Consider the following 12,156-nt stretch of genomic DNA (forward strand, 5'->3'; position numbering starts at 1 on the left):
TGGAGTGGAATATCTTGCTTAAAATGACATTCTTGATGGCACATGTTTTGCAAGCTGGGCTATCATGGTCTGCCATCCCCATTCCAATAAAACATTGCCTTACCAAATTGAGTACATCCTAATCTTCAGTGATGTATTTATGCAACAGGTAAGGTGTGTTAATGCATACCCTGAAGGATCTCTTAACGGAAAATCAAAGCTTTTGATGGAAGAATCTGGAACACCAGAACTAAATTTTGTAGCCATCCATCCAGAGATAGTGACAAACTGTTTTTCTTTAAAGGTCAACCCGAGTGCAAAACTATCTACTCTTTCATGTAAAAAAAACACTCCCTCATTTCATGACTTTAACCAAGAGTACCACAGGGCAGAACCATATACATTTGTACCCCTGTTATATGCCAAATAAATATTCTTGATTTTTTGCATTGAAAAGAATATGAATATGGTAATAATGAGTCAAAATGCCCTTGAGGAAAACAACACTTTTAAACAAAGTTTTGAAAGAGATTCATGGAAGACACTGAAAAGATCAAAGGGCAACAAGTTTTTAAATGATTGAATGAAAATGCTGTTCAAAAGAACATAATTTCACATTGTAATTTTAAAGCCTATCAAGCTTCAAAGATATTGTTTAAAAACTAAGAGAAGAGATATCTAGAAAATATTTTTTAAAAAAATTTAAAAACACTAAGGGAAAGAACTCTTCCAAACATTAAATCACAATGCTGTTAAGGAAATCACAATTAGAGGTAATTGTTATAAAGCTTGCCAAGTTTCAGTAAAACTGTTGGAAAACCGAGTAAGGTCTTCATACAAACAGAAAATGCATGAAAAACAGTGGGCAAAAAATACTTCAAAAATAGAGTTAAACTGCTGTATAGGAAAAAACTTCATGTCACGTTGACTAATCCTACCAAGTTTGAATGAAATCTGTTTGAATGAAATCTGGTAAAAACGTGAGAAAGGAGATTTTCAGGCATGAATAACATTATGGAAAGAACAAGGAGCAGTAACTCTCTATAATATGATTGAATTAAACTGTCGTTCAGGAAAACACAACTTCCAGTCATAGTGTTTATGCATGTTAAGTTTTACAAAAGACGGGTTAAAAACTGAGGGAGGAGATCTTGATGAATAAAAATTTTCGACTGACTTTGCCATACAATACAAAGTATCAAACGAGATAGGTTGAAGACTGTGGAAGGTGATCTCTGGACAAATAAGTTTCCAACTGACAAAGTCATACCATAATACATCCAAGTCAAAATCTGTGTAAAAAAACAGACCAATATCAGCCATCACATTTTCTAGAGATCTGTGTTTTCAATGGGCCATTTTTAATTTTCCAGTGTTTGTGGATACAAAAACAAACAATGCTATCACTTTAAATGGAATTTTTTATTTTTTCCTCTGATCAGCTCACATCAATTCTGCACACCAAATCGTAAGCATACAGACAAACATGATTATATGAAAGACAGAAAATTCGAAGTTACAGATTCTAAGACAAATTCAAAACAGAATGAAAACTGATCAAATCAATCTAAAAAACTGTGCAATGAAGCCTCAATACTTCAGCCATTTTGGTCCCAATACCTATTCTAGTCACCATGATAATGTCACCTTTGTAATCCAGCCAGCTTCATATTTTCTCAGATTATTTAAAAGTTTAAGGTTAACCATTGACTCCTAGTGATAATCCAGCCATTCTTATCTCTAGGATAGAAATAAATTGTAGGTAAGCTAAGGCTTCAACAACTTCATCAGTTGTAATTCATTATATTAAACCTACTGGTATTTTGTACAATACTGGCTGGATCACAAAACCTCAAATGTATTATTTTTACTGAAAAACGTGAGACATGTCAAGGCAATGGAAATTGTGAGTTACTTTCTCAATATATATATATATCAATATAAATTATTTCAATACAATAATAAATAGATTGTCAAATTCAAAACTGTTTAAAATCAACTAAATCTGCTGGTTGCCTCATATCTTTGGAAAAATATTTCGTTAGAGACGGCAAGAATAGATCCAACTCATATCCATTCTGAGTCATAGATATGAAGCGGTACAATGTAGTGTTGGGTGGTCAGCTGATGTAGTGGTAATGCACTTGTCTTTCACCCAGCCGTCCAGAGTTTGATTCCTGGCACATATGTGAAAAGGTATAGAATTGCCTGCCTGATCCAATGGGCTTCCCCTGGGTACTCTGATTACCTTCCACAATAATCAGGCATCCTTCCATGCCAACAAGAGGGATTAATACAAGCTGATAGCTTAATGTACATTGAAACCTCATTATTAAGATCAACTATGGGACTGGCCAAAAGTGGCCTGGGCAACGGAATGGTCTAAACGGTGATTTTGACTAATATTAGTAGACTGACCTCCTGCACGGCCTAGTTTGTACATAATTTCACATTCAAACACAGTAACTGTATACAGTAACCAATTACACACCTAAGTATAGCTTATTGAGCTAACACTTGGCAGGTGTATATGGTAGAATACCTACCTTGTAAGTCTCTGTTCATGATTCAAACACAACCAAACCACTTTACTCTTGTTTGGCACTAAAATCTATGGCATATTAACAACTGAAGTGCTTTGCTATGTTTGTTTCACTGGGTTTACTGCCTTGTCAACTTAAGGCCAGGTCTTATGGAAAACCCATCAAATGCCATACAGAACAAATGGGGTAAAGTCTCTTGACAAAGGACACAACCACGATAGTTTAGAAAAGTCTGGGTTCTAAGCTTTCTGAGAAACACAAACCACTACAGGTAGGGACAAAAGTAAATGTCTCAAATCTTCATCCGAGATTACATAGTCTAACTTCTACCGATAACAATTTTGTCCCACTGCAGGGAATGGCCTGGAAAGATATGGTGACACATCGTACTAATAAAAGGTTTAAAACAGGCTTGTTACAGGCTTGTTACAGGTTTGTTACAGGCTTGTTACAGGCTTGTTACAGGCTTGTTACAGGCTTGTTACAGGATTGTTACAGGCTTGTTACAGGATTGTTACAGGCTTGTTACAGGTTTGTTACAGGCTTGTTACAGGCTTGTTACAGGTTTGTTACAGGCATGTTACAGATTTGTTACAGGCTTGTTACAGGCTTGTTACAGGTTTGTTACAGGCTTGTTACAGGTTTGTTACAGGTTTGTTACAGGCTTGTTACAGGCTTGTTACAGGCTTGTTACAGGTTTGTTACAGGCTTGTTACAGGATTGTTACAGGCTTGTTACAATTTTGTTACAGGCTTGTTACAGGTTTGTTACAGGCTTGTTACAGGTTTGTTACAGGCTTGTTACAGGATTGTTTTTACAGGCTTGTTACTAGTGAATAATAGAAAAAGGATATTCTGATCATTGAAATCACAATAAATTTACCAGAAAACTAAAGACGATCAGATCTATTGTCAAAATTAATATTGACTCTATCTATGATACACAAAGAGCTGGTATTATTTTATATTTCAACTATCTTGTCCTTAATTTTTATTTTCTGTTATACTTGAAAATTTCTACCGAGTAGGCAAGTAACACTGCCACATCCATATCCAGGTATGACTAAATTGAAAGTAAATAAAATTAGTATTAGTACCTTAATTCATCACAGCTTGTCAATATACATGGTATGTCACTACTAAGAATTCTGGTGTTAACATGATTTCATAATTTAGATACAAATAAACATGAAATCAAAATAAAACCAGTAAACATAAACAATATGTTCAAGTTTTCTATCACTGTAAACAGGCTTCCAGCAGTGTCACTGTCAGTTTTTAAAAATGTTTTAAGAATTTTAACATAAAAGCATGCTAGTATAGTAATACTTTGAACCTTGCAATCATCAAATTGCCAACATAATGCTGCACTATAAATTCTGTAATTTATATAAAAAAAAAGAAAAAAATAGCAAAAAAAAAAAAAAAAAAAAAACTGGAGGAAAAAATATGAAAAATAAAAATTTTAAAAATCTTAATCTCCAGGTGCAGTATCACACCTGCCAACTTTTCAAAACTGTCACGAGTGTGTCACGAAAATTTTTTAACTTGCCATGATACCTTGCACATTGTAACATTTTTCACAAAGGATAAATTAATTCATTAATGTATATTTAATCAATACTTTTAGATAAGTTAAAGTTAATAGTGTGCCTGCTTTACTATCCTCTCACAATTTTTTAGAAAAACAATTTTTGATCAGGTCAGGATTAAGTTGGAATTTAGAAGTAATGCAAATTCTCCATAAAGTGAGATTTCTCTAAATTCTCAGTATTCACTGAACTCACACAATTTAACAGATATCATCAATTTATAATCATTTATTTTGTTGGTGGAAATGATATACATTTCCAAATGTTATGGTTCTGAAAGAATTTATCAAATTTAGATTTGAAAAAAATATTTTTGATTATCTCATAAAATATTAAGCTGTCATTTTTGTACAATTTCTTTCAGGAAATTCACAATGTTTTTAATAATTGGGCAGTGTACTGAGATAGCTAGTCCTTGATTATGTGACAGGGTGGTCAGCCTTAACTGTTCCAATTTGGTAAATATAGCAATGTTACTTATGACCTACCGAACAGAGATTACCAGGGACGGGGAGTAAAAATCGAAAAACTCCCGACTGAATCAGGAAATTTGGCAAGTATGCAGTATTGATGAAAAAAGTTTGATAAAATGAGACGGAAAATAGTGTAAAAGTAGACTGTGGTGAGATAAAAATAGTAACATCTGCTTCAAAAGGTTAATGCTGTATCGCTGGTAATTTTCACTAGTCATATTTTTAGCAATTTTCTTTTACACAGATCACATGATATTTTAACCTATTTAAAATTTTGTGACGTTAAAGGACATCTAATACAAATATATGTCACCATTTTACTGATGAAGTTTTTCAGTCACCTTAATGTACTGCAAAACAACCAAAATATCATCCCTGCAAAAATAACCGGCAGATAAGCTTTTCAATAGACAAAGCCTTTGTTGAATTATCGTATCAGTGTAGTTACTTTATGTCATTGAAAAAAAAAGAAAGAAAGAAAACGGAAATCAAGAAATAAAGTGTTAAACAAAGTAAGATAACTGTTCCCAACTCTTGTCACATGTTTACGTACATCAAGCTATTTTACACAGACAGCACCCCTGGTATTTAAGTAATGGTAGCATGTCAATCACACAAAATCTGGACTGGTTTCCATCGTGAATGAGGACACTAATTCCACCAGATATCTAAGTGTACAGTTCAAGCCATCTTTTCTACTTCAGTACCACTGTACATGGATGCTGGTTGAGCCGTCTTTCCACAGGGAGTTGTCTGTGTGTATCTGAGCTCTACACATTGGGCACGTCTTTTCCCTGTCAAACCACACTGACACGCAATCTTCGCAGAAGATGTGCTGTAAAATGTGAAATTCAGACAAAATCAGCCATTTTTATACATTCTTCATTTGTTAAGGAAGATGAATATAAAAGTTTCAGAGCAAAAATCAACAAGGTTTTAACGTTTGGCTTCAATTGAAAGAGCAACCGATAGAAAAAGAGTGTAGTAAGAAAATAATTCTAGTCCGCCACCAAACTATTGACCAAATAAAGAATTCTCGTTCAATCAAAGTTAGAAGGTGACTGTAATTTATGTACAACTTTCATGTGTCATGGGATACTTCAACAGAAATTTTCTTTAAAGTTTTCATGTTTCCTTAGGATACACTACATATACTGATAAAACTGTACAATGTTCTCCACTTTATGTTACAACAATCTTACCTTACAATTCAGCATTACTGGGTCTTTATAATCATCCTGACAAATGGGACAACCCTCGCCTCTTGTTTTTAAATCGGAATTGTTTGGTTTAATACCGTATGTCTAAAATAAAAAGGAAAACAAAAGTCAGTCAAGTCAAGCTGTAACAAAAAAATTTAACAACATACAAATAAAATTTTCTTACATTCACTTCTACCTAAATTAAGAGGGACAAAAGCACAGATTCTTATATTTCAAAGTAAAGAGATGCTGACAGAATCTCTAAGCTGTTTCTTAATGTCATTGATTTTTCATTTCTATCATTAATTAGATAATGTCCTTTTAAAAGGTTGACTTGAAGGAAAAATGTCCGACATCTTGATTAAAAACCATTAATTTGGTATGAAGGAGCCAAAAAATATTACAAATATCCAAATTCTTACTTGAATCATTGAATCTATAAGCAGTTTTAATTTTTCACCCTTCATCAAATACACCACATTTAAATCAAGATGACACCAGTAACAAACATAGATATGTAATTTTGTATAAATTAGCATAAATATACATATAGATTTAAAGCAAATTATGACTTTTAAGTGATCTTTTCACACATCAAACAGCAACACATACATACCTTTTCTCGTAAAAGTTTCAGAAAAGCACCTTGTACATCTCTAATTTTAAACAATAACTGATATCCCTGAAAAGTAAATGGTGACTTTTTAGTGGTTTGTTTTTCAAAAAAGAAATGATACAAAAATGAGTCACATGTACTATACATGATTCATGTTTTTTTCAACTGAATATCAGCAATAAAAAGTTAGTAGTGTACAAGACATCCCATCCATTTATCAAATATTTTTCATTCAACCTTCTCTGATAACTCTAGAAAATAGTTTACCAAGTAGATATCTATTTTTCCCAAGGCAATTGTTAACTGTGAAGATATCTCATTTAACTTTCCAAGATATACTTACCTAAACAACATTGTACTTTAAATATACATAATTTGACCTTCACCAATACCCTTACATAAATTTGTACCATCAAAATATCTCATTCAATCTCGATTGACGGCCCAAGATAAATGTTCACCATTGACAATCACAGATACATTCATCAAACAAACAAATCCACACTATATTGTGCATCCAACTATATACACACCTTACAAAAGAAGTAAAAACAGAGGAGACCTGCAGCAAATGCCCAATATAGTCCATCTGACAGGAAGTGGTACCAAGGAATTATGGGTATAACCATTCTATATAACTGCATAACATGTTCCACAAACATGTAGTATTTTCCCTGAAAAGAAATTTCATATTACTTCAATTGCCCAGAAGATATCAATTAAGTGTTATTTACAAGTTTGTGTAATGCTGACGAGCACCAATGATTTTTAAACAAATCGTATACAAATCAAGTGGCTTGTATACAAGTACACACAAAAAAAAATTGCATTATGTATACAATTGTAGATTTATCTGCATATTTATACATTTTCCATGATCTGTAACTGAATCTGCCCTTTGGTTCATACATTTGATCTATAACTCAACTTCTTTGGTTTAGTGGCTTTCAATATTTGTTGTATTGTAACATAACTTGTTCTTCGGTTTGATTGGTTCTATAATTAACTCAGTCATGTTCATGTTAGGTTTATCTAATAGTTCTTCTTAGGTTTGGTTGATTTGTTCAATAATTCATCATTTTCTTCAGTTCTTCAGTGTGATAAGATTTTTCAACAATTTACCTTGTCCTTTCGTTTGGTAATTTAACATTTAAACACTTGAGGGTAATTTATCCTATTAACAAAACTTACCCTGTTCTTTGGTTTGATAGGTGCCATGGAGAAAAAGGCTTTGATTATCACAGTCACATATTTCAGCACAAAGTCATTAACACACACTGCCCAGAAAAACATCCAGATATCGCCTTCCCATTTCACAGGCAATTGAAATATCAGTCTGGAGTGCAAAAATAGACATCAAAATATTATACACTGAAAGTCTGGTTGGGTTAAATATCAGAAAAAAATCATTTTTGGTTGGTTAACACCATTTGATATCACATTTCAACAAATTATGTAAAGTCTGTTACATGAATCGCATCAAACAGAGAATAACCTCATTAGTTTAGATAAGAACATACGTTTCTCAACAGAAAACAGCACTGTAGTTTCAGAATTGAAAAGGTATAAACCCCGGTATAAAAAGATGTAAGGAAATTATTGGTTTATCCCTTTATTTAAGAAAACAGTTATAATCAAAACTGGTTTTGTTCCGTCAACTGACCCTTTCTTATTGAAACTCAACTGAGGACTCAATAAAAAAGACGCCATAATTTCACATCTATTTCAGTGGCAATTTTTCATTTATTTAAGCCTTAACCTTGAAGGATTCACGCTGCTTAAATTCAATGTTAAATATCACTTTAATACAATTTTCTCATATCCTAATTGATATTATCAAGAGAACTCCAATACTAGACCTCCCATCTTCAGGAACCGCCTACTTTCTCAAAACAAATACCCATAAATATTTTACAATACCTATGCTAGACTAACTAACTTGATTTAAGATACCACCATGCTAAATCTTTTCATGCCCTGATACAGATTAGACAGTGTGTACAGTACACATAGTTATATTTCACGATAGAGCCCGAGAAAACCTATTATCATGATAATAAAGAATGTTTCTTTCCATATAAGGGCCAGAAATGACTTACACATTCCATAGCTGTTGTTCCTGGAACACGTAGTACACACAACCAATGTTGGCAGTCAGGAACATAACAATCCAAAAATAGGACAGCAATACATTATGTAGCATGGCATCCTATTAAACAAAATTAAAAATTCATTGCAAATATTTATTCCTTTCTTAGTCAATATCTTGACAGCAGCCAGACATTCCAGTTATTGACAAAATTGAATAGAAACTCTGATGTGTGTTAAACATGTGCCTGATAAAAAAAACAGTTTTAAAACATTTCTCAGCCACAAAAACTGTCATACATTGTAAAATAAAAATACATATCTTTCAAACTCAGGAAATACATGTAGCGTCTATCATTTTCTGAAGACTGTGATGTTTCCAGATAAAGGAATTTATTGCTTGTTGCAATTACCTGAACCTCACTTCTTTTATTTTCATCACTTCAGCCATTGATGGAACACATGAAAATTGTGTGAAGCATGAAAGGTAAGTCTTCATTCTAATAAAAACTTATGTTTACTTATATCGAGATATCAAAAGGTGCTGAGCCATCTCCCATTTTCATGTCTTTACTCTCACCTCAATCAAACTCGAGTAGAAAAATTAAGTTGAAATGTGACAGCACTCAACACATTTTCACCCTAGAATGGTTTCATTCTTTAACCATTTGCATGGATCTGGTTTAATCACTGAATAGAGCTTTGTTTTCAACTTTCCTCTTTTCATGTATATCAACTTACCCGTAATGATGACTCGTGCACAATCTTCTTGAAAAACATGTTTGCGTAGAAAAAAGTTCCTCCGAGTCCAATAAAAACCAACATCCCTAGAATTATTTACAAAAGTTTATCACTTATAACGAATAAAATGGCTGTAATTTCCTTCTTCAATTAATTTCAAAATAATTTTAAAACATATTTTTGTTTTCCATAAATGCAATTGATTTTTTAAATTACCTGTATAGGAATCCAAAACATACACAATGCAACATAACAGATATTGTATCTGATAAATACAATTCATAATATGTAAATTGCACATTTTACTATGCTTACAGGGCTCTCATACCCCATTTTGGGACTGGGGCCTGGGGCCCTTAGAATCGGGAAAAATAATGGTGTTTTCCTTAGAATTGGGAAAACTTCGGGTCTAAATTGGGAAAAAAGATACTTTTTTGCATTGGGAATTCGGCCCCAAATCTAGCAGATTGAGAGCCCTGGCTTTATTTCCATTTAATCATCTTAATTCAAGTATTACCTAATAAATGATCAGTGACAACTCTGATGACCAGTATGACGATGAAGAGTAAAGAGTTGAGAAGAAATATGCTCCAATCCATACTATCCATACCCTGCACAACATGTGGGTGGCCGTTCTGTCCATTATTCTGAGGGCCTGTGTTTTGATTTTCGTCATGACTACCTAGTGTTGGCAACTGAAAATGTTCTGGAGCCATGTGTTGTAAACTCTGAAGGTTTATGCTTCCAACATTAGCTGAGGTAGGATCAAACACAGAACCAAAGTCAATCACAAATGATTGGTCTGTGGGCCTCTGACCATTGTTGTCATTTCCATTCCCTTGCACCACATTTGGTGCAGTGGCTGGTGTAAGGGGAGCGTGATGTCGTAGTGGGGTCTCCCTTGGTTGCACTACTCCATGAGGTAAAGCTCGCGTAAAAGGACTAGCATGCCGTAAATGCTGGGCCAGTGTGGGGCCATTTTGTTGTGTGTTGCCTCCGATTCTAGTCTCTCGGTTCTGAGAAGGAATCTGCCAAACGACTGTTTGGTTACCATTGTTTCCTCCTTGTGGAATCTGTGGCATTTCTTCAGACATTTTGATATCTATATGCTGGCAATCTCAGGTTTAGTCTTTACATAATATCATTTTTGGTGTGGATAGTACTAAGAAATACACACATTCCACATCAACTCCAGTTCACATATCGGCTGTAGTCATATCTGAAAAATGGAGGAAAACAAGTAAATATAAATGTTCCAACAAATGAAAACACCAGGTCAACAATACTGGAACAAAGTAAACAGGATTTGATCATTTATAAAATGTACAGGAACTTCAAAACCTTTGTTAGTTACTGTACAGTGTAGGCATTCATCAAAACCATCTTTCATATCCGAAATTGTTGTGAAAGTGTTTTCACTAGCTCACTGGGAGAGATAATATCCAAATACAGGAACATGTGAAATAAGCATGGTAATAATCTTCTACTTCTTCATGACCTCCTTCAGCAAGATGAAGATCATGTCATTTTGATGGTACAAGTACATACAAATAGCCATGGGATATGATAGTCTTGAAAAAAAGACGAATGAGTTTGATTAAGGTTATTTCATTGTTGTTATCTTGAACATTTCTTGCTTCTAAATATTACAAATTTCTTATGGTAGGTGGTTCCAATCTGTTATTGTTCATGGAACAAATTATTGTTTTGCATGTAAGGACCTGGAAAGAGTGGATGTCAGCAAGCCCAGTGAGACGCAAGGGAGATATCAATGGATATGGCAACACAATTATGCACCATCTTTAAGAAAGCGCAAAGGCCTATATCCCTGTGTCACTTTTGTAAAGTAGAAAACCCAGACTACCCAGCATTTAACTGATACTGAATATGTTCCAGTGTCTATTAGTAACAAAGCAGACTGCTCTTTGTTAAACCATTTCTATACAATGTATGTTAGTCTTTGAATAGGGGTCCCATTCACTGCATATATATTCCAGGGAGTGGTCTAACTTCAGAGTCTTGTTGGCATTTTCTTTTGTGGGTGTTTAGATCTTAAATCAAATTTCAATCAAATCTGAAATTTAAGATCTAAATATTTAGCTTCGTCGACACATCAAAGTGACAGTCCATGTAGTATGTTTACTTAATGGGGGATTTATTTTAGTTGTATTGAAATGACATTGCACGTGTCTGGTTGAAATGACATTTTCCACTTAGCTTCCCGCTGAGCTAGGAGGTTAAGCCTCTTCTGTAACTTTGAGGTATCACCATTAGCTGAGTAGCTGTTACTGTCAAATAACTACATAGGCGGTAGTGTCATCCGCCAAAAAGGTGAGCATCAGACCTACTGGCATATCATTGATATTGGGATTGCGTAAGTTATGACACATGTACGCCTATTTGTTGTTCACGTAACTACTGAAAACATGAGAGAATGATGGACACCAGCAGGAGTTAATGAGACACTTCATCAATCATTCGTGATTTGCTTCAGCCCGTTTTTAAGGTATATGATATCAGGATATGACAATATGACAAATGTACTGATGCACGTAGTAATCACCTGGGAGGTGTTATATACTGCGTGTAACATGTTCAATACAATAAGTTAACACCTTATCATTTAGAAAGTAAAGATACAACAGAAAACATACCTGCAAATGCTAAAGAAACAAAATGGATTTAACATATTTGGCATTTTCTCACCTTCACAACATTTTGTGACGGGTCCAAAACAAATCTCAACACCGGAAACAGACGACGCATTTCATTCGCGATCCTAATGTAACAGGAACCAATCAACAGCGCTATTACATATATTCTTATGTACGCGTCCATGTTTTCGTATTAGCTGTTTTTGTGTACATATATGTTTAGTTATCAACATATTTTACATTCTGTCGCTTAATTGATATGACGTTGA

The 12,156-nt window shown here is 34.0% G+C and overlaps 1 protein-coding gene across 1 annotated transcript; it reads right to left on the minus strand.

Annotated features, from left to right (window-relative positions):
• Positions 1-4,309: 4,309 nt before the first annotated feature.
• Positions 4,310-10,445, minus strand: LOC132548478 (RING finger and transmembrane domain-containing protein 2-like). The gene is made up of 8 exons (XM_060212345.1): positions 9,751-10,445; positions 9,234-9,319; positions 8,504-8,613; positions 7,596-7,740; positions 6,938-7,078; positions 6,405-6,470; positions 5,789-5,890; positions 4,310-5,421 (listed from the first exon to the last, which is right to left on the minus strand). Exons 1-8 carry the CDS (start codon positions 10,325-10,327, stop codon positions 5,287-5,289), a joined length of 1,362 nt encoding a protein of 453 aa, XP_060068328.1. The 5' UTR covers positions 10,328-10,445; the 3' UTR covers positions 4,310-5,286.
• Between the last annotated feature and the right edge of the window lie 1,711 nt (positions 10,446-12,156).

This window comes from Ylistrum balloti, unplaced genomic scaffold, assembly GCF_031769215.1.
Source record: "Ylistrum balloti isolate Yb309-2 unplaced genomic scaffold, AGI_CSIRO_Ybal_v1 Utg370012, whole genome shotgun sequence".
NCBI lineage: Eukaryota > Metazoa > Mollusca > Bivalvia > Pectinida > Pectinidae > Ylistrum > Ylistrum balloti.

Bases quoted from the DNA above. Each gene is read 5' to 3' on its own strand.
- LOC132548478 (XM_060212345.1), bottom strand. From the start codon at position 10,327: ATGTCTGAAGAAATGCCACAGATTCCACAAGGAGGAAACAATGGTAAC. The intron at 9,320-9,750 runs GTAATACTTGAA...AAATAATTCTAG, and splicing joins TGTCACTGATCATTTATTAG to GGATGTTGGTTTTTATTGGA. The intron at 6,471-6,937 runs GTGTGTATATAG...TTTACTTTTCAG, and splicing joins GTTTTTACTTCTTTTGTAAG to GGATATCAGTTATTGTTTAA.